This window comes from Puma concolor, chromosome A1 (genome assembly GCF_028749965.1).
Source record: "Puma concolor isolate L17-30 chromosome A1, mPumCon1.1.hap2, whole genome shotgun sequence".
NCBI classification, from domain to species: Eukaryota; Metazoa; Chordata; class Mammalia; order Carnivora; family Felidae; genus Puma; species Puma concolor.
This window is the reverse complement of record NC_141667.1, coordinates 220,165,720-220,189,044: the sequence shown is the minus strand read 5'-3', so window position 1 is coordinate 220,189,044 and position 23,325 is coordinate 220,165,720. Positions and strand designations below refer to the sequence as shown.

General features: G+C 39.9%; 1 protein-coding gene across 8 annotated transcripts in view; it reads left to right on the top strand.

Annotated features, from left to right (window-relative positions):
* CAB39L (calcium binding protein 39 like) overlaps nucleotides 1-23,325 on the top strand; it is a 132,244-nt gene that overhangs the window by 94,784 nt on the left and 14,135 nt on the right. For all 8 annotated transcript variants that reach the window (XM_086712329.1, XM_086712348.1, XM_086712359.1 and 5 more), the window contains 2 exons: nucleotides 3,899-3,964; nucleotides 20,214-20,357. In XM_086712329.1, coding sequence (XP_086568455.1) covers nucleotides 3,899-3,964; nucleotides 20,214-20,357 — 210 coding nt within the window. The remainder of the gene's footprint in view (nucleotides 1-3,898; nucleotides 3,965-20,213; nucleotides 20,358-23,325) is intronic.

The following is a 23,325-nucleotide window of genomic DNA, read 5'->3' as shown; positions in this document are numbered from 1 at the left end:
TCCCCTCTCTCTCCTTCTTAGATCTATGGATACTGGCTCCTATTTATGATCCACAACAGACACCAACCATGGTCCACCATGTGCCCAATTTGTCCATTTACCTGGAAGCCACGTCATCAGAAAACTGTGGAAAATTGAGGGCTTTCTTATTTTTCACACCTCTTCCTGTTGTATCAGCTCCAAAAAAAGACTGGTACCTGCTCACTTTGATCGTGATTTAAGAGCATCCATGTTGCCCTTATGAGGCAGTAGGTAGGGGCACCTGGGTGGTTCAGTCAGTTGAGCATCTGATTTCAGCTCAGGTCATGATCTCACGGTTTGTGAGTTTGAGCCCCACATTGGGCTCGCCACTGTCAGCACAGAGCCCACTTCAGATCCTCTGTCCCACCTCTCTGTCCTCCCTGCTCATGTTCTTTCTCAAAAATAAACAAACACTTAAAAAAAGAAGAGGCAGTAGGTAACCATAAATGGAAGAGCACTCCACCCTCACTAAAAAATAAATCATTTTACTTGCTTGATAATTAGTTTTACTTACTAGTAGAAATACCAGTTCCCTTCTCAAATGGTGAATCCAGCCCATCCTTTTGAGATTCAGCTGAAACATGACTTTTCTAGGAAGCTTTTCCTAATCCCACCTGTCCACATGCATGCATGCACAATTCCCCCGCCCCCACTGTTCACGTTGTATTATTATGGAGTGTCTGTACCTTCCTGGCTGGTTCCTGAGCTCCCTGAGAAGCAGGAACCCTGTCTGTCAAACACAGGGTTCAGAGCCTGCTTGCCTGGCTTCAAGACCCAGCTCTGCCTCTTATTAATTGTGTTACTTTGGGTAAGGTAATTTGGGTAATTTTGCACCTACTGCAAAATGAAGATATTAATAATACCTACCTCATTGGGTTGTTTGTAGGAATTTGTAAAGATTTGGAACAATTTTTTTAGGATAATACCATATTAATCCCTCAGTATTAATTTTTGTCATTATTACTTGTATCCCTAATACCTAACTCAATGCCGTACAATGGTGGTGTTCAATGAGTATTGGATAAATAGATATATCCAAGAACAGCTATGCTTTTGCTAAATACATAAGCAAGAGTAACAGCATGATTAAAATGAGCATGGCACAAACCTAAAACCACAAATCTTGATCTAGTGTTGGTTCAGATGCTCTAGACCAGTGATGTCCCACTGAAATAAAAGCCACTGTATAATTTAAAAATTTGTAGTTAGCTACACAAATAGGTAAAAGGAAACACATGACTCTGAAGATACAGAATACCCTCCCTGTCACTTTCTTATAGCTTCACACATCCAAATCACAGAAATTCAACTATGTCTCTTTTATTCATATATTGTTTACATATCTTCCTTTGAGATTAAGAATTAGCAGGGGTGCCTGGGTGGCTTAGTCGGCTAAGTGCCCAATTTTGGCTCAGGTCATGATCTCATGGTCCGTGGGTTGGAGCCCTTCTGTCAGCTCTGGGCTGTCAGCTCAGAGCCTGGAGCCTGCCTCAGATTCTGTGTCTCTCTCTGTGCCCCTCCCCCACTCATTCCCCCCCCCCCTTCAAAAATAAACATTAAAAAAAATAATTAGCAATGTAATCATGAAGTCAAAATTGATTTTCATATCCTAAAATTATCAAGAAAATATTTGTGGGATCAACTGGAGTACTTAGATCTAAATGCAAAACATGAAGGGAGAATAATTTTTATTGCCAGCAGTATCCAAAAGCTTCTAGACCAAAAGAAAATGGCATATTTTTAAACTAAGGAAATGAGCTATTATTATAGTTTGGTTGATCAGAAACTGCAGATGCTAGATGGAATGTTAGAGACTCATTAGATGTACCTTATAATATGTGAAAACAAGAGAGCTAAGATAGTTTATTACAAAACCCGTGGTATCAGCTACTGATCTTTTCTATAGAATGAGTGATGTAAATGTGTTGAGTAACACTGCTTTGCATTCAGGACATAGTACATAACAATTTGGGAGACTGTAAACTCATTCTCCTTGATCCCTTATTTACCTAATTTTTTTCTTTGTATCTATAGTCACTTCTGGTGTAATTTGGTAGCTTCACAGACACTGAGGCTGCTGCACCAACCTGAACACCAGCTCTGAGAGCTCATGCCCCCTCAGATATTTCATACTTCCTGAGTTTCATATTTTTTTGGCAGTAAACCATGAGATGGGAGCACACTGATATATGACTCTAAAATAATGAAACTGGCATCTTGGGGAATGTCATACCTTATACATGTGTTTGAAGTTTCTGGTTACAGGTGATTTCACTCATATGTGGAATTTACAAAACAAAGGGAATGAGAAAAGAAAGAAAAATAGAGAGAGACAAACCAAGAAACATACCCTTAATTGTAGAGAACAAACTGATGGTTACCAGAGGGGAGTTAGGTGGAGAAATCGGGGAAATTGGAGTTGGGGATTAAGGAGGGCACCTGTCCTTACGAGCACCGAGTGATGTGTGGAAGTGTTGAATCACTATATTGTACACGTGAAACTAATATAACACTGTATGTTAACTAAATTGAAATTAAAAATTTTAAAAACTTACCACAAAGTTTGATAAATTTAATGTCCCACAAAATCCTCTTCAGTTTCATGACAGAATAAATTAAACTTACTGTTTAGTACAAACAATAAGCCCTTCATGTAAAAGAGTCTAATTATTACGACTTTAATGTGAACTAGATGCTCTCTTTTTAATATTTATTTATTTTTGCGAGAGAGAGAGAGAGAGAGACAGAGGAGAGGGAGGAGGGGCAGAGAGACGGCGGGGGCGGCGGGGGTGGGTGGAGTGGAGGGGGGTGGTCAGAGGACTGGAAGCAGGCCCTGTGCTGACAGCAGAGAGCCTGATACAGGACTCAGACTCAGGAACCGTGAGATCATGATTTGAGCCGAAGTCGAACACTTAGCTGACTGAGCCACACAGGTACCCCCCCATGTTCTTACTTTCCACTTTCTTAATTCCCAGTTGGTAATTATCATCTGTGTGCACTGCTTGCCCTCATTGCACACGTGCACACACACCTCACCCTCAACCCTCTGAGGACCAGGACTGTTTTCCACCCTCCTCAGCCCCTGGACTCTCCTGCTTCAGTTCTCTGTTGGGCTCACTCCTCCCACCTCAGTGGTCCCTGAAGCATGTCCTTGCCTGGTGGGAGGTTGACGCTGAGCTTCCCCCACCTGTGGCACTCTGTGTGAAACTAAAGGGCCCAGTAGTGGAGAGTAGTTGACAGGCACCCTGGGAAACGGGGGCCTCAAACACCAGCATCCTCCAGCTTCTGGGGACAGGGAAGTCCTCCAGAGAGGCCGGCTGGGATTAGATTAGCATGGCCATTGTGCAGCAAAAGTTGCCCCGTTTCTCTATGTGTCCGCTATGAACTTGACACTTTGATTCTTTATGGGGTACCAAGTGGAGCTCTAAGTATATTTAATCTTTTCCTAAATTATTCATGCACTCGTAGCTACCAGCAAGGCTACCTGAACAAATGACATGAAATGTGTTATTTTGCTACCCACTTAATAGATGAATTAGATCTTTTATTCAAAAGGGTTTATTTGAGAGGACTCAAATACTCCATTTTTCTACTCAATTTTTAATTTTCAGAACTAAAGTAGCGAAGTACATCTGTTGTTTCACTTGACCTCCGTATCCCGCTGTGTCTTTATGTGTAAAGGATGGTGAACTGGGAACCTCTGGGTGGACAGTGTGATCAGCATGGCGTTCAGCACATTGATGCAGAGCACAGCAGCTGGGCTGTGCTGGCCTAGTGGGCTGGGAATTTACTTTTGAAGCAAGAGAGTAATAAGCAAACCTAAAGCAGAGGAACCACTGCTGGTGTTACACTCTAATATTTGTTTTCTTTTCATTAGATTTTTGAAGACTATGAGAAATTGCTTCAGTCTGAGAATTATGTGACTAAGAGACAATCTTTAAAGGTAATATCAAATTGCTTAAGTTAGTCTGTGTTGGTTGATGTTTTGTTAGTAAATGATGGCCTCTTAGTGGACAAGTACATATGGGAAAAATTAAAGTGTCCCCCCCCACTTTATTTTTGTAACTTGAAAAGTATGCTTCATGTTATGACTGTACTTTGTAGCAAAACAATGTTGTGTCCTGCCTCGACTACTTTTTGGAAGTAATAACATAAAAATAGTAAGTGCATGATAAAGTAGAATTTCGTATATTTCAGCTCAGAAAGAAAGTCAAACCTAAGTTAATTTAAATAAAACCACAGTTCTCTCCTAAGGGGATATTTTCTGGAGATGAAAAGAAATCACTCTTAGCTTGAAACTAAGATCTGAATTACTGTTTATAAGGAAGAAACAGCAAAGTTCTCCTGTAGTTCTCTCTCTTTTTTTTTTTTTAATGTTTATTTATTATTTTTGAGAGAGAGAAACAGAGTGTGAGCTGGGGAGGGGCAGAGAGAGAGGGAGACACAGAATCTGAAGCAGGCTTCAGGTGCTGAGCTGTCAGCACAGAGCCCAATGCGGCTTGAACTCACAAACCCAGGGCTTGAACTCACAAACCGTGAGATCAAGATCTGAGCCAAAGTCCAGTGCTTAACCGCTTAACTGACTGAGCCACGCGGACACCACTTCTGCAGTTCTCTTTCAGTGTATCTTGAAACAGAAACCAAAATGACCGTATTTTTCTTATACATCTATAAAATGTAGACTTTGTAGGGTATTTTTCAGAGAAGGGGGGAAGAAAAGGTGACATTGACAAAATATAACACATCAAATGCAAGATTAAAGTTTCCCTCTAAGTTTATGACATTACTGGAGAAATTCTGGATATATTTTCAATTGAGAGGGAAGACAACTTTCTACTATGAAATGGTGCTTATAGAACTGAAACATTATGGGGCTCCTGGGAAGCAATACCCCCAGATTTGTAACATATTTTTCTAAAGATTTGTTTTTTAACTGCATTGCATTACTGGGTTCCATTCTCTGAGCATTCTTGTTAGCGTTTTACTACAGGTCATTTTTAGAGGTACCTCCACCATTTAACATGTTCAAACTGTATTTCCAACAAAGATGCTGAAATATGAAACATGCTTATTCTTTAAGAGTTAAAAGAATAATCTTTAATAAAGTGGCTGTAATAAACAGATATGTGAGAAGACTACATGATCAAGAACACAAAACTGTGCTTTTCTAAAAATTGCCACTATTACACCAAAACAGACTCTGGAAAGAGGTCAAAAGATGATATCACTAGCTGGAAAAGAAAGTAAAGTCAATGCTCAATTATCTGCAAATAGCTTTAATTGGATGAATTACTGGGGGTGATGAGAGGGGTAAAAGGGCACTCCATTTGGCCAACAAATATTTATGTGCTCCTATTCCTGACATTACGGTGACAGCCAAGAACAAAATGAAGTCGCATCTCAATGGACCTTACATTCTGCCAAGGAGAACAGACAATTGATAAATAAACAGATAAAAATGAAATTTTCAGGTGATTTTAGAACAGTTATGCAGGGCAAAAGGGCAGGAAGTGATGAATGAAGGGATAAATGTGTGTGTGTGTGTGTGTGTGTGTGTGTGTGTGTGTGTGTGTGTAAACAGTGGCATTTACTATTGGAGAGTATATCACCTATGAAATACCTGTGCAAGTTTGCTTTCCCTCATGAGGCAGGAAGCCCAGCAGAGTACAGCCGCCACGTAGTCGGTGAGTGGCCTTCCCTCCTTCAGTGAAACAGTGCCTGGAAGCAGCCATTTGGCCAGGAGGAGGTGGGGCTGCCCCTGTGGGAGTAGAACATGAGTTAGAGCTGTGTCCCTACCCTTCAGATCTCACTCAGATATTCCAAAGAATGTTTTTGGCAGATAATAATTGGCTGGTTTTGTCAAGCAGTTTGTATGATTTGGGGGTTTACTAAATATCACCTGTATTATGTTTACATGTTGGGATGACATTAATAGAACAATGTGTTTATTTCTAAATATTGAATACAGTTTTAACTAAAGTGATGACATAAGCCCATTTTGTATCACATTTTTGTCAGTTCATTTTACCCATGATTTTGCCTTAGCTGTGACCTGCCTTCCCCTATATTTGTGCCCTCGCTGCTCCAATGGTACCCATTGTTGGAGGGGTCAGTGAGCTATTTTCAGCCAGTCATTCAGCACCTTTTTATTGAGTTTCCCCTTGCATGGAAACCCGTACAAGCTGATCTGTGTAGAAAATATACCATGGTTTCACTGCTCTTTTTCTGGAGCCTGGACTGTTGAGATAGAGCTTCCAACAAAGGCAGTGACATTATGCCATGCTCTCCCAAGTCCAGAAAGCTTGTTAAAAGCAGCTGAAGATAAGGCTGCATCCTGTTGGCATACCTGTGTAGTACCTAAAGAATAGAATTCCCGGGGCGCCTGGGTGGCGCAGTCGGTTAAGCGTCCGACTTCAACCAGGTCACGATCTCGCGGTCCGTGAGTTCCAGCCCCGCATCAGGCTCTGGGCTGATGGCTCAGAGCCTGGAGCCTGTTTCCGATTCTGTGTCTCCCTCTCTCTCTGCCCCTCCCCCGTTCATGCTCTGTCTCTCTCTGTCCCAAAAATAAATAAACGTTGAAAAAAAAAAAATTTTAAGAATAGAATTCCCTATTTGCTAAGGCTCCACAACGACAGCCAAAACAGAGGAGCTGCTGCTCTGTATTATAAGAGATCATCGCCCTCGGAGGGAAGTAGAAATTGAATAGGAAACAGAGACAACAGTGCTCTAAGGGGCCAGCATGTAAGAAATAGCTCATACATTTTCCAAATCCTTCCTCTTTTTAGTGAGAATCTATGACACCCTGAACCAAAGTAGCGACATTGGTATGAACTAAGGTGATGGGACTAAAGTGGGATCCAGAAAGGTGAGGGTCATAGACTTTAGAGTTTATCTTTGTGCCATTTTCAGCAGTGACAGGAATTCATGATAGAAATTTTTCTGTGATCGACGATCTCTAGAGCCTTAGGTGAAGTTATAAAGTAACAGTTGTTCATCTAAACATCTGGGCCTTCTTCTTGTTTTTTCTGTCATGCTACCTTATCATCTCCTACCCATGGGCCCATTGCCCTCATTCTGTTCTCAAGCCCCACCTTGTCCTGTCCCCTTGTTAATAGACATAAAGTGGTTAGAGCAGAGCCTAGCTCATGTTAAGAAGTAGATATTTGTTCAATAAAATAAAAATAAATTTTATAAGTAAATATTCCTCTCCTGTCCTCAGTGCTCAATCTCTAGAAGGTGGTCTATTCTAAATAAATAATTGAGACTAGGGTATGAATTAGACTGATACCCTAGCAGGATGCATTTGCATTTGAAAACAGAAGCAGTGGATATGTGATTGGTACAATCTGTAATACAAATCTGGTGGGTAGCACAGGGGAGTGAGAAGGTCCATTCTTCACTGCTGTCTACTGCTCCCCCTCCCCCCCTCCACTGTTCTGCCCCCTTCTCACATGGCTCTGAGGCTAGACACCTCTACTCTATTTCCAGCGACACAGGCAAGGAGCAACTGAGTTTGTATCTGGTATTGAAACTCTCCCTTTTCCACTTGATTGTGCTTCCTACTTATTCACAGATGCCCCAGCCCATGCAGAAGGCCTCTTTCCTGTTCTTTATTAATCCAGCCAGATGTACTACATTGGCTGCTACTCTTGCCTAAAATCTTTTATAGTGGAGTATCTCATAAATGTTTTGTTTACAGTGTGATAAAACTGAGCACTGGTTGGACACCAAACAAACCAAAACAAAACAAAATGAAAACTAGTAAAAGACATATAAAGTAGGGTGCCTGGGTGGCTCACTTGGTTAAATGTCTGACTCTTGATTCCGGCTCAGGTCATGATCTCACAGTTGTGAGTTTGAGCCCTGCATTGGGCTCTGCCCTAAGTGTGGAGCCTGCTTAAGATTCTCTCTCTTCTTGCTGCACACGTAGAAAACTGATTTGAGGATTAACACAACAATCTGCACAACCCGAACCACAGAACTCAGCAGGTACGCAGCGCAGAGAGGTGAACTGAGGGAGAGAGAAGCCACAGAGGGCAGGGAGGTGTTTTTGCTTGTGGAGAGAGGACAGAGACGGGATGGGGGTGGGGTGGGGGGTATTATGGAAAAAGCACTCTCCCCCAAAAGCAGTTGGAGAAAAAGTGGGAAAATGGAAACGGCCACAGGGACTGAACTAAAAAGGGAGAAAGGAGAAAGGAGAGGGTTTAAATTCCACTAAGACTCTCTAAACAGGGGGGAGCGCAGACTCTGAAATTCTGCAGCTCAATACCTGGCAGTGCTCTGGTGAGAAGGGCGAATCCTCAGGAGCAGAGTGAAGTCAGGGGTCTTCGGGCCACACGGGGAAAGGTGGTTCCCCTGCTGGGGAGGCTGTGCGGCCACCCGGTCCCAGCAGACCCCAGAGGACAAACACATTCGCTACTCCAGGAACAAGGTCATTAAAGGTGAAGCGTGGTGCCAGAGGTGTGTTGTGATTTTCCATAATCCCTGAAACGCTGCTGCTACACTATTTCGTGAACTTTTTCTGGGGCGGGCTGGCACCTGGCCGCAGTCTCGGGGCACCAGCAGCAGCACAATTCCGCGAAAAGTTCCTGGGTGCAGCCGGCACCCAGCCATTGCTCGGTGAGATCCTCCCCCAGAGGGTCTGAGCCGGTTAAAAGCCGCAGTCCCTCAGAAGTGAGGAGTCGGGAAGCACAGCCGATTTGAGATAAAACTCAGGAGGGAGGTGCCGCCTGGCAGCCTGAAGGCTTGGTCACAGACAGTGTAAAAGCAGGGAGTGCTCCAGCTTCTGGAGACAAAGGACAGGTGCGCTATTGCTGGTCGGGTAGAGCAGAGTTCCGATTTGGAGATTCGGTTCCCGCGTGACGCCATTTTTGCCACTCCCGCGCATGGGCTTACGCACCTACAGGCACCACAACACTCCACACCAGGAAGCTAAGCAGCGCCATCTAGTGGAGAATGGAGCCGTTACACTAAGCCCCATCCAACTGGGCCAACCTCGCTCTTCAGAAACACGTCTCTCCACCTGCTTAGATTATGGACTATAAAGTGCTTCATAGTTTGATTGCTAGGGTAAAATGAAGTAATTTGAATTCCATTTCAGTCTGTTCGCTGGCCCATCTATAAAATTTTCTTTTTTTCCTTTTTCTTCTTTTTCATTTCTTTTCTTTTTCTTGAATAAAGAGAAAAATATTTTTATTTTCAATTTTTATTAAAAATATTTTTCTTTAAAATTTGTTTGTATTATATTTTATATTTTTTTGTAAATTTTTCAAATTCTACTTTACTTCCATCATTTCATTTTATTCTATTTCAGTGTATTCATTTTTTCAGATTTTCAAGTGTTTTCCTTTTTTTCTTTTTCCCTTTTTTCTCTAATCTATCAAGCTCCTTTCAACAACCAGATAAAAACACACCTAGGATCAAACATCATTTATTGGACTTGGGTGTGTGTGTTGTTTTTAATTTTTTAATTTTAATTTTTTTTGCCTTATTAATTCTTTTTCTTCCTTCAAAATGACAAAACAAAGGAATTCACCCCAAAAGAAAGAGCAGGAAGAAACAACAGCCAGAGACTTAATCAAGAGAGATACAAGCAAGATGTCTGAACGAGAATTTAGAATCACGATAATAAGAATACTAGCTGGGGTTGAAAATAGGTTAGAATCCCTTTCTATGAAGATAAAAGAAGTAAAAGCTAGTCAGGATGAAATAAAAAATGCTATAACTGAGTTATAGCAATCTCGAATGGATGCCACAGTGGCAAAAATGGATGAGGCAGAGCAGCCAATCAGTGATATAGAGAACAAACTTAAGGAGAATAATGAAGGAGGAAAAAAAGAGGGAGACTAAGTCAAAGAGCACAATTTAAGAATGAGAGATTTCAGTGACTCATTAAAAGGAACAACATCAGAATCATAGGGGTCCCAGAAGATGAAGAGAGAGAAAAAGGGGTAAAGGGTTATGTGAGCAAATCATAGTGGAAAACTTTCCTAACCTGGAGAAAAACACAGACATCAAAATCCAGGAAGCACAGAGGACTCCCATAAGATTCAACAGAAACTGACCATCAACAAGACATATCATAGTCAAATTCACAAATTACTCAGGCAAGGAAAGAATCATGAAAGCAGCATGGGAAAAAAAGTTCTTAACTTACAAGGGAATACAGATCAGGTTTGCAGCAGAAATTTGGCAGGCCAGAAAGGAGTGGGAGGATATAGTCAATGTGCTGAATTGGAAAAATATGCAGCCAAGAATTCGTTATGCAGCAAGGCTGTCATTTAAAATAAAAGGAGAGATTAAAAGTTTCCCAGACAAAAATTAAAGGAGTTCATGCCCACTAAACCAACGCTGCAAGAGATTTTAAGGGGGACTCTCTGAGGTGAGAAAAGATAAATAAATAAATAAATACATAAATAAATAAATACCAAAAGCAAAAAATTTTAGAAAGGACCAGAGAACACCACCAGAAACTCCAGCTCTATAAGAAACATAATTGCAATAAACTCATATCTTTCAGTACTCACTCTAAACGTCAATGGACTAAATACTCCCATCAAAAGACATACGGTAACAGAATGGATTAAAAAACAAGAGCCATCAATATGCTGGAGACCCTCTTTAGACCTAAAGACACCTTTATATTGAAATTAAGGGGATGGAGAAACATCTATTATGCTAATGGCTGACAAAAGAAAGCCAGAGTAGCCATACTTATATCAGACAATCTAGACTTACAAATAAAGGCTGTGACAAAAGATGGAGAAGGGCATTATATCATATTAAGGGGTCTATCCACCAAGAAGACCTAATAATTGTAAACATTTATGCTCCAAATGTGGGAAAACCCAAATATATAAGTCAATCACAAATACAAAGAAACTTATTGATAATAATACTGTAATAGTAGGGGACTTCAAAACCCCACTGACAGCAATGGACAGATCATCTAAATCAGAAAATCAACAAGAAAACAATGGCTTTGAATGATACACTGGACCAGATAGACTTGACAGATATATTCAGAACATTTCATCCTAAAGCAGAATATGCATTCTTCTCCAGTGCACATGGAACATCTTCCAGAATAGATCACATACTGGGACACAAATCAGCCCTCAAGTAGTACAAAAAGATTGAGATTATAACGTGCATATTTTCAAACCACAATGCTATGAAACTCAAAATCAACCACAAAAAAAAATTCGGAAAGGTAACAAATACTTGGAGACTAAAGAACATCCGACTAAAGAATTAATGGGCTAACCAAGAAGTTAAGGAAGAAATTAAAAAGTACATGGAAGCCAGTGAAAATCATAACACCACAGCCTCAAACCTCTGCGATGCAGGTTCCCATAAGAGGGAAGTATACAGCAATCCAGACCTTCCTAAAGAAGGAAGAAAGGTCTCAGATACACAACCTAACCTTACACCTTAAAGAGCTGGAAAAAGAATAGCAAATAAAACCTGAAACCAGCAGAAGACAGGAAATAATAAAGATTAGAGCAGAAATCAATGCCATCGAAACCAAAAAACGGTAGAGCAGATCAATGAAACCAGAAGCTGGTTCTTTGAACGAATTAACAAAACGAAACCAAAAAACGGTAGAGCAGATCAATGAAACCAGAAGCTGGTTCTTTGAACGAATTAACAAAACGAAACCAAAAAACGGTAGAGCAGATCAATGAAACCAGAAGCTGGTTCTTTGAACGAATTAACAAAACTGATAAGCCACTAGCCAGTTTGACCAAAAAGAAAAAGGAAAGAACCCAAATAAATAAAATCAAGAACGAAAGAGGAGAGATCACAACCAACACAGCAAAATAAAAATAATAATAAGAGAATATTATGAGCAATTATACGCCAATAAAATGGGCAATCTGGAAGAAATGGACAAATTCCTAGAAACATATACACTACCAAAACTGAAACAGGAAGAAACAGAGAATTTCAACAGACCCATAACCAGTAAAGAAATCGAATTAGGAATCAAAAATCTCCCCCAAAAAAAACAAGAGTCCGGGGCCAGATGGCTTTCCAGGGGAATTCTACCAAACATTTAAGGAAGAGTTAACACGTACTCTCTTGAAGCTGTCCCAAAGAATAGAAATGGAAGGAAAACTTCCAAACTCTTTCTATGAAGCCAGCATGACCTTGATTCCAAAACCAGAGAAAGACCCCACTAAAAAGGAGAACTATAGACCAATTTCCCTGATGAACATGTATGCAAAAATCCTCAAGAAAATATTAGCCAACCGGATCCAACAATACATTAACAATTTTTTTCACCATGACCAAGTGGGATTTATACCTGGGATGCAGGGCTGGTTCAATATCCGCAAAACAATCAATGTGATTCATCACATCAATAAAAAAAGGACAAGAACCATATGATCCTCTCAATAGATGCAGAGAAAGCATTTGACAAAATACAGCATCCTTTCTTGATACAGACCCTCAAGAAAGTAGGGAGAGAAGGATCATACCTCGAGATCATAAAAGCCATGTATGAAAGACCCAATGCTAATATCATCCTCAATGGGGAAAAACTAAGAGCTTTCCCCTAAGGTCAGGAACAAGACCTGACCACCCCCTGACCATGGGGATGTCCACTCTCACCACTGTTATTCAACATAGTATTGGAAGTCTTAGCCTCTGCAATCAGACAACACAAAGAAATAAAAGGCATCCAAATCGGCCAGGAGGAGGTCAAACTTTCACTCTTTGCAGATGACATGATACTCTATATGGAAAACCCAAAAGATTCCATGCTGATCCATGAATTCAGCAAAGTGGCAGGATATAAAATCAATGCACAGAAATCGGTTGCATTCCTATACACCAACAATGAAGCAACAGAAGGAGAAATCAAGGAATCGATCCCATTTATAATTGCACCAAAACCCATAAAATACCTAGGAATAAATCTAACCAAAGAGGTGAAAAGTCTATACACTGAAAACTATAGAAAGCTTATGAAAGAAATTGAAGAAGACACAAAAACACGGAAAAATTTTCCATGCTCCTGGATAGGAAGAACAAATATTGTTAAAATGTAGCTACTACCCAAAGCAATCTACATATTGAATGCAATCCCTATCAAAAAAACACCAGCATTCTTCACAGAGCTAGAACAAACAATCCTAAAATTTGTATGGAACCAGAAAAGACCCTGAATAGCCAAAGCAATCTTGAAAAAGAAAACCAAAGCAGGAGGCATGACAATCCTCCTGAAGCAAGGATTGCCTCTTGAAGCAAGACTTCAAGCTGTATTACAAGGCTGTAATCATCAAGTCAGTATGGTATTGGCACAAACGCAGACACACAGATCAATGGAACAGAATAGAGAACTGAGAAATGGACCCACAAACGTATGGCCATCTAATCTTTGACAAAGAAGGAAAGATTATCCAATGGAATAAAGACAGTCTCTTCAGTAAGTGGTGCTGGGAAAACTGGACAGCAACATGCAGAAAAATGAACCTGGACCACTTTCTTACACCATACCCCAAAACACACTCAAAATGGATGAAAGACCTAAATGTAAGACAGGAAGCCATCAAAATCCTCCAGGAGAAAGCAGGCAAACACCTCTTTGACCTTGGCCTCAGCAACTTCTTACTTAATGCATCTCCGGAGGCAAGGGAAACAAAAGCAAAAATGAACTATTGGGACCTCATCAAAATAAAATCTTCTGCACAGGGAAGGAAACAATCAGCAAAACTAAAAGGCAACCGACGGAATGGGAGAAGATATTTGTAAACGACATATCAGGTAAAGGGTTAGTATCCAAAATCTATGAAGAACGTATCAAACTCAACACCCAAAAAACAAATAATCCAGTGGAGAAATGGGCAAAAGACATGAAGAGACACTTCTCCAAAGTAGACATCCAGATGGCCAGCCGGTGCATGAAAAATGTTCAACATCACTCATCATCAGGGAAATACAAATCAAAACCACAATGAGATACCACCTGACACCTGTCAGAATGGCTAACATTAACAACTCAGGCAACAACAGATGTTGGCAAGGATGTGGAGAAAGGATCTCTTTTGCACTGCTAGTAGGAGTGCAAACTGGTGCAGCCACTCTGGAAAACAGTACGGAGGTTCCTCAAAAAATTAAAAAATAGAATGACCCTACAACCCAGCAGTTGCACTACTAGGTATTTATCCAAGGGATATAGGTATGCTGTTTCGAAGGGACACACGCACCCCAATGTTTATAGCAGCGCTATCAACAATAGCCAAAGTATGGAAAGAGGCCTAATGTCCATCGGTGGATGAATGGATAAAGAATATGGGGTATATATACAATGGAGTATTACTCAGTGATCAAAAAGAATGAAATCCTGCCATTTGCAACTACGTGGATGGAACTAGAGGGTATTATGCTAAGCGAAATTAGTCAGAGAAAGGCAAATATCATATGACTTCACTCATATGAGGACTTTAAGAGACAAAACAGATGAACATAAGGGAAGGGAAGCAAAAATAATGCAGAAACAGGAAGGGGGACAAAACCTAAGAGAGTCTTTAATATGGAGAATAAACAGAGGGTTACTGGAGGGTTTGTGGGAGGGGGGGATGGGCTAAATGGGTAAGGGGCATTAAGGAATCTACTGAAATCATTGTTGCACGATATGCTAACTAACTTGGATGTAAATTAAAAAGATAGATTCTCTCTCTTCCTCTCTGTCTCTCCCCCACTCACTTTCTCTTAAGAAAAAAAAAAAAGACAGATAAAGCGTATGTACAATATAGAAATTGTTGAAATGAATACTAAAGAGTTGGCTCTTTTGAATGCTAGACTGTAGGCAGACATCACTATTCAAGGAGAGAGCCTGTCAAATACTGTGTATTTAGTAGAAAACTATTGTTTTGGATTGCTCCGCTGGTGCATTATTGGTTTTTCTTTTTGAGCATTAGGTCTGGGGTAGCAGTATGTTCTGTTTTGACACAGCTGTTTATATCTCTGAATTCTGTAATATTTTGCACATAGATGTTTCATCATTTTAGAAATCAAGAGAGTTTAGGTTATTTTAAGAGTATACTTAGAGTATTCTTTAAGTGATAAACTGTCTTAAAGCTCGGCTGTGTTCTAACTCCAAAGCTACCAACCGTCTTTTGTTAATCTTATTCTTTTTTTTTTTTTTTTTTTTTTTAAATTTTTTTTTCAACGTTTATTTATTTTTGGGACAGAGAGAGACATAGCATGAACGGGGGAGGGGCAGAGAGAGAGGGAGACACAGAATCGGAAACAGGCTCCAGGCTCTGAGCTATCAGCCCAGAGCCCGACGCGGGGCTCGAACTCACGGACCGCGAGATCGTGACCTGGCTGAAGTCGGACGCTTAACCGACTGCGCCACCCAGGCGCCCCTTGTTAATCTTATTCTTAATGTTCGTGAGCTACCTTGAGATGCTTGGATTCCTGGTGTCAATAAAAAATAATTAACAAAGAAATTCCTTCCCCTCACATGACAGAGCTTAGGAATTTATTTCTTATCTTCCTCAGAGCCTGGTATTTAATTATTAGAGGGAAAGATTATAATTCAAAAGAAGCTTGGTAGAATTTGGGGGTTTTTTTTTGGCTCTGGTCAATTTCATTAAAACACTAAGTTAAAAGAAACTCTTATTATTTCCACTTGCTTTGGTTCTACTTTGTAATATATAAGCCTATAAAATGAAATTTAGAGAACTAAAAACAATTTTTTTCCATTTTACCTAGTATAGTATTGTGTTAAATGTTTTGTATTATGATGAAATGCAGCATTTTGTCATTGTCAGTATTAATTAAAATAGATTAAATTTAATGGCTAAAAGAGTCAGTGTAGTTGGTAAATAATTTAACACAATTGCTTGTTTCATAAAACTAGTGAAATTATATTAGCAGAGGCTAGGTTGGATAGAGTTTATATGTATGCATACCCATGGAATAAAAATTAAAGTGACTTAATCTGAATTTAACTCATAAATGTCACTTCAGCAAATTGAGTGTGTGTGTACATGCAAATTAGGGGTAAATTTTTTTAGTGAAATTTCTTTGTTGCTGAAAGACCTTTTGATATGTGTATGTGTATATAGTAATATGTATATGTATTTGTGTATATATGATGTGTATTTTATTGGATTTTTATATATGTTTTATATAAATATATCTTTATATATCAATGTAGAAGCTGTATCTATATCTATCTATAGATGTAGAAAGCTCTGTAAAGAAGCCTATCTATATCTGTATATGCCCATGTATATCTTAGGTGGGTGTATCTTACATCCACATATATGTCTTGTCAGCTTTACAACCCAAAAGAGGTTTGTGGCTTGTTTTTTGTTTTGTTCTTTGGGGTGTTTTGTTTTGTTTTGTTTTGTTTTTTGGGTTTTTTTTTTTTTTTTTTTGAGAGTCTGGAAGCCATACTGCTGACCCATAAACATGCCAGAAGACAGCACGCCTATTGCCCTGTCACCAGGGAAATTAACCCTGGTACTTCTCTCCAAGCTGCAAGCATTTGCTTGTCAGAGAGATAAGAGTTTTATTTAATTCTCTTTATTAGTGGAATAAAGGCAATTAGTTAAAACAAATAGCTACCTCAGTGGACAGGTGGGTTGTGAAGGGTGCACAGCAAAAGGCACTGTCAAGTCCCCTTACAGAGAACAGGTTACCTTTCATCTTGAGAAGATATGCATGTAACGGGTTGCAGCTGCATGGCAGTATAAGTAAGGTGTAATTTTATGTGTCTTCATGATGTCTTTTTCACCCATTACCTACAATGATGTGCTGTGGATGTGCTTATTTAGTAATCAAACTGCTTGCTTTCTTTTCTACATTTTGTCAACTTTATTTCCCCAACAGTATCCATGCACATCACACAGTTAAGTTGTAAAGGGTACAAACACAAACATGATTTGATGGATGCCCTTACGTTCTAAAGAGGCAAGTGGGGCGCCCGGGTGGCTCAGTCGGTTAAGCGTCCGACTTCAGCCAGGTCACGATCTCGCAGTCCCTGAGTTTGAGCCCCGCGTCGGGCTCTGGGCTGACGGCTCAGAGCCTGGAGCCTGCTTCCAATTCTGTGTCTCCCTCTCTCTCTGCCCCTGCCCCGTTCATGCTCTGTCTCTCTCTGTCTCAAAAATAAATAAACGTTTAAAAAAAATTTTTTTTTTCAAATAAAGCGGCAAGTAAGTCTGTACCGCAAGGCAGTGAGTACTGCTGAGGAAAAACAACGCAGAGCAACAGGGGAGAAAGTTGAGCTCTTAGAAACTGAACGTAGAATGGTGGTCCCCAGGCACTGGCGGGCAGGGGGATGAGAGGTATTGGTCAATGGGTACAAACTTTCAGTTATGAGAAGACTAAGTCCTAGGATCCGATGTCCAGCATGGTGACTATAGTTAAGAATACTGTGTCACGTACTTGAAACTTGCTGAGAGTGGATCTTAAGCATTCTCATCACACACCAAACCAAAGGGTAACTGTGAGGTGATGGATGTGTTAATTAACATGATTGTGGTAAATGTTTTACAGCGTATACATATTTGAAATGATTGTGATGTACACTTCAAGTATAGACAATTTTGTCAGTTATATCTAAATAAAGCCAGGGGAAACATTGGGAGTAAAGAGAGTGCAGCCACAGGGGCAGAAGAATGAGGAGTAAGTGGGGCTCCTAGGAAAGGAAGTAGAAGTGACTCAGGAGCACAGAGGGGTTTGAATGCTATCCTAAGGAGTTTAATTTTTTCCCCCTAAATTTATTGGCATCCAGGGATTTGTTTATTCATTCACTCCTAAAGTGGAATTGGTAACATGAATGGGGCTGATCTTCAGGAAGATGTGTTTGACACTGCATGCAGGGTGGATTGGATTGGGTCTGCATTGAGGAAGGGACCACTCTGCGTGCTGCCGCAGGAGCCCGGCGAGAGGCCCTGAGGGCTGGAAAGAGGATGCTGGCAATAAAAGTAGAAGGAAAGATGTTCGAGACATTGATAAACAGAAAATTGGCAGACTATGGATGTAGATTTGATGCAACGGCGGAGCAAAAGAAGAAGCCAAGGAGGACTTCAACTCTGCCCTAGGGACCTGGCTGGCAGTGGTGTCATTAACAAAGCAGGAAAGGAAGGGTTTCAGAGAAGCTGAGTGTGATTAGCTAGCCAAGTGTTCTACTGGGCCTCCAGGCAGGCAGTTAGAAACTTTGGTATATATATTAAAAAAAAAAAAAAAAAGAAAGGGGGTAGGGGTTGCCTGGGTGGCTCAGTCAGTTGAGCATCCGACTCTTGATTTCAGCTCAGGTCATGATCCTAGGGTCGTGGCCTTGAGCCCTGTGTTGGGCTCTGTGCTGAATGTAGAACCTGCTTGAGAATCTTTCTCTCTCTCTCCCTCTGTCTCTCTCCCAACACCCCCTCCCCCAACTCACACTGTCTCTCTGTCTCTCAAAGTAAAAAAAAAGAAAAAGTAACGTTGTTATAGAGCTTAGGAAAGAAACTGGGACTTGAAATACAGGTTTGGGAGACATCTTCCTAGATATTACAGTTGAAGCCTTGGGTGTAGGTAAGACTGAAGAGGGAGTAAAGATCAGAGATTCAAGATACTGCTTGGAAAATTCCTACATAAGGAGGGCAGTAACACAGGAGCAAAGAAATAAGCTGCAAGAGGTAAGGAGCCAGAAGAATTCAGTGGCCTTGAAACCAGGGGCAAAGAAAGTTTCCAGAAGAGGGGCAGTTAGCTCTAGATGTGGCAGAGATATTAAGGAAAACGAAGATAAACAGTTTACACGACGGCTGTCCCATGTTTGAGAATACCCAGCTAACATCCATCACTGCCCATCATTTCCTTTTGTGTGCTAAAATAACTTTAAGGTGTGTAGTTCTCAGTTGTTAAATAGACAGCCAGATGCACACCCTCACACACACACACACACACACACACACACACACACACATCACTGCACACACATGTCTGGGGTTCTGTTGCTAGACAGTATTGTGATAGACAGCCAGCTCAAAGTTTCATGTGCTTTCTCCTCCCATCCAGGATTTCTGTAACTATCTGTACAATAGATTACTATCCTGAGGCATCCAGAAAAGGTCTGGTGAATAGGAGAACTCAAAAATAAGTATATCATATATAAAGCTGTGTAAAGGGTACATTTCAGCTGCCTGGTTGCTGAAGCTTTAGGATCTCTACCACTACATGAGAATAAAAAGTTGATGAGGTAGAGAACATTCAGTGATGCTACTAGAGGCTCTCCCACTATTCTCATTTTTGGTATTTTTATTTTGTTTTAAAGTCTGTCTTAGTCTGTTTGGGCTGCTACAACAAAAATACCACAGACTGGGAGGCTGGGCAGCCCAAGATCAAGGGGCCAGCAGCGAGAGAGCTCTCTGGGGTCTCTTTCATAAGAGCACCAGCCCCATTCATGCAATTCTACCTTCCCAAAGGCCCCACCTCCTAATACCATCACATTTGGGGTTAGGATTCCAACATACAGATTTTAGGGAGGCACAGACATTCAGTTCATAACATGGAATAATGCTGTATTTGGGGGGAACCATTAATTTGTTACAAGAAAATGTTTTGCTTTACTTTTTTATAAAAACTTGCTGTACATATTAAACTTCATGTGGATTCAGGGTCAATGATTTTTTTTTTTCTTGGCTATCTAGCAGGTTTTGTAGTAAAAGTTAGGGGGAAGGTAAGATTCACTTAATGGAACCTATTTGCCCAGTAAGCTACTAGAGTACATTTATTCAGGGAAGGGAGGTATAACTGTAGAATCAATTTTGGTATTCTTTTTTCTAGCACAATGCCTAAGAAGCAATGTAGTACTGGGAAGCAAGATTAAAGTAAGCGAGGAAAATAATAAATTCATTTTGGGCTATCTCTGGATGAAAGCTACAGAGAGAGCTTTTTTAAGCTGCAGCAATGACTGGCTTTTAAAAAAGATGCAGAAATGCATTAATCACTGAGTTTAGCAAAACTGTGTGAAAAGCTTAAAATAACTTAATAACCACTCCTTTCATGCCTGTGCTAAATGTAAGATGCATGTAATAAAGACTCTCAGTTTTTTTCATGTCAACATTCCTAACCACATTTATAGTTTTTTTTTTCAGGGAAAAGTGCCATATATTTTGAATCAGATGGCTCTCAGATTATTGCTTTAATTTTGTGTTTGTTTGTTTGTTTGTTTGTTTGTTTTGTAGCTGCTAGGTGAACTGATCCTGGACCGACACAACTTTGCCATTATGACAAAGTACATCAGCAAGCCGGAGAACCTCAAACTGATGATGAACCTCCTTCGAGACAAAAGTCCCAACATTCAGTTTGAAGCCTTCCATGTCTTTAAGGTAAAGTGCAACAGAAATAACGTGGGCATTTGCTTTTCACTTTCAAATGGCTAACTCCCTGCTGTTTACTCTCCTTTATACTTGAGAGAAAATGAAATAGGCAGTTTTTCTGTTTTGTGTGACTTGGATGAAATTTTAGAGTTATTTTAATGAATGCCCATTTGTTTCTAATCCCTATCTCTAAATATTTTCATTTTTTTCCACTGAGAAAATAGGTGGATACTGTTTCCCAAACGTTACTAAAATAATCAGCGATAGAGCCAGAACCCAAATCCCAAGGGTCGGAATTATTGAATGCTTTGCTTTCTGCCTTAAGTGTTTTTTTGAACCTTAAATGAAGCATTGAAGAAACAGTGGGGCACTACTCACTTTCATTACTTGTTTAGAAATTTTTTTTTTAAATATGTTTTGCTATGAATGGAAACTAGTTCCCCATAACACCAGCTTCTTTGTAACATTTTTTCTTTGATGTAAGAGTGACAAAATGGCCTTCTAGTAATTTTAGACAATATACTTTTTTAAAGCATGGTAGGAGAAATCTGTAATCTGTAATCCCATACTTGTAATCAAACTATTGTAAAGATTTTAGTTAACTTTATTTTCCTGTGCTCATATTTGAAGGTTTTTTTTTTCTGCAGCTGTATTCACATGGTACACAAAATTGATATCCCGATTTTATCACTTAGTGCTATGCCAGAAGAGGTGAACATTAATTCATTGTTGTTATATATGGGTTTTAGAGCCAGTAGTTTTATTAGCATTACAGTTTGTCATTGGATTTAGTTACTCTAGTTTACTTGAAGAGTCCTCTGTTATTTATATTTAGGTTGTTTCCATTTTCCCCACTGTAAGGAATGCTGTCATGAGCATTTTCTATAGCCAGCCAGTTGTTTTTCCATATTTGGGATTATTTTCTTAGGATAGATTATCTGGAGGGGTGCCTGAGAGGCTCAGTTGGTTAAGTGTAGGACTCTCGGTTTCCTCTCAGGTCATGATCTCACGGTTTGTAGGTTAGAGCCCCACATCAATTCTGCGCTGGCTGTGCAAAGCCTGCTTGGAATTCTCTCTCCCTCTCTCTGCCCCTCCTCCGCTTGCATGCCTACACATGTGCAAACTCTCTCTCAAAATTGTTTTAAAAAGGATTAAAAAAGGATAAATATCTCTGGAGTAAAATTAAGAGTCAAGGGGGTTCCAGGCTTTTTTTTGGATCTTTATGATGTTTATTCGGTGACTGAATTTATAAGTCTAAAAATGGGAGACATGACAGTTTATAAGGTATGTAGCTGTTGCTTTGAGAGGTTAAAAAAAAAAAAAAAGCTTGGTCCATCTTTCAGCCATCGGGTCTTTTTTGGCCAGAGAGCCGCTAGAGAAATTCAAATAACAAATTAATTTATAAATTCCATTCAATTATGTTCAAAATCCCTACAGGACTTCTCATGGAACTTGGCAAGCTGATTCTGAAAGTTATGTGGTAGAACAATGGTCTAAGGTTAGCTATGGCCATTTTAAAAAAGAGCTAGGTAGGGGAATCCACTCTACCAGATACTGAGACTTAAGATTTATAGTAAATGAAGACAGTATTGTATTGGCATAGAGATAGATAAATAAAACAACAAAACCAAGGTAGAGGGCCCAGAAATAAACCTGTACAAACATGAAATGGTTTTGATAGTGGAAGAATTATAAATCAGTTGAGAATAGGTTAACTGTTTAATAAATGGTTCTAGAGTAATGGATTTCATCCATGGAGAGAAAACCCTATACTATACCCTCCAGTATACTCAGAAATAAATTCTCGGTAAAGATCTGCACTTGAAAAGCAAAACTTTTTAACTTTTAGAAGAGAAAATAAGAGACTGTCTTTATGATGTATAGGAGGGAAGAATTCTTTAAACAGAATGTAGAATCACAAAACATAATAGGAAGTATTTAGTTAACTACATCAAAATAGACACCTTTCCAGCGAAAACATCCAGATGGCTAACACACATGAAAAAATGCTCAACATCACTCATCATCAGGGAAATACAAACCAAAACCACAATGCGATACCACCTCACACCTGTCAGAATGGCTAACATTAACAACTCAAGCAACAACAGATGTTGGCGAGGATGCAGAGAAAGAGGATCTCTTTTGCACTGCTGGTGGAAATGCAAGCTGGTGCAGACACTCTGGAAAACAGTATGGAAGCTCCTCAAAAAATTAAAAATAGAAATACCCTACGACCCAGCAATTGCACTAGTAGGTATTTATCCAAGGGATACAGGTGTGCTGTTTCGAAGGGGCACATGCATCCCCGTGTTTTACCAACAGTAGCCAAAGTATGGAAAGAGCCCAAATGTCCATTGATGGATGAATGGATAAAGAAGATATGGTATATATATACAATGGAGTATTACTCAGCAATCAAAAAGAATGAAATCCTGCCATTTGCAACTATGTGGATGGAATTGGAGGGTATTACGCTAAGCGAAATTAGAAAGACAAATATCATGACTTCACTCATATGTGGAATTTAGGATACAAATCAGGTGAACATAAGGGAAGGGAAGCAATAATAATATAAAAACAGGCAGGGGGGACAAAACAGATGAGACTCCTAAAAGTGGAGAACAAACTGAGGGTTGCTGGCGGTGTTGTGGGTGGGAGGATGGCTAAATGGGCAAGGAGCACCAAGGAGAACACTTGTTGGGATGAGCACTGGGTGTTATATATAGGGGATGAATCACTACATTCTACTCCAGAAATCATTATTGCACTATATGCTAACTAACGTGGATATAAGTGAAAAATAAATAAATAAATGAATGAACGAATGAATAAATAAATAAATAATTTTTTTAAAAAAGACAGAATAAGCAAAGTGAAAAGATAGAATGTGACACATATAACTGGCAAATCATTTGGAAAGACAATTCAATAGAAAAATGGGCAAAGGATGCAAGTTGGTAACTTACAGATGAGA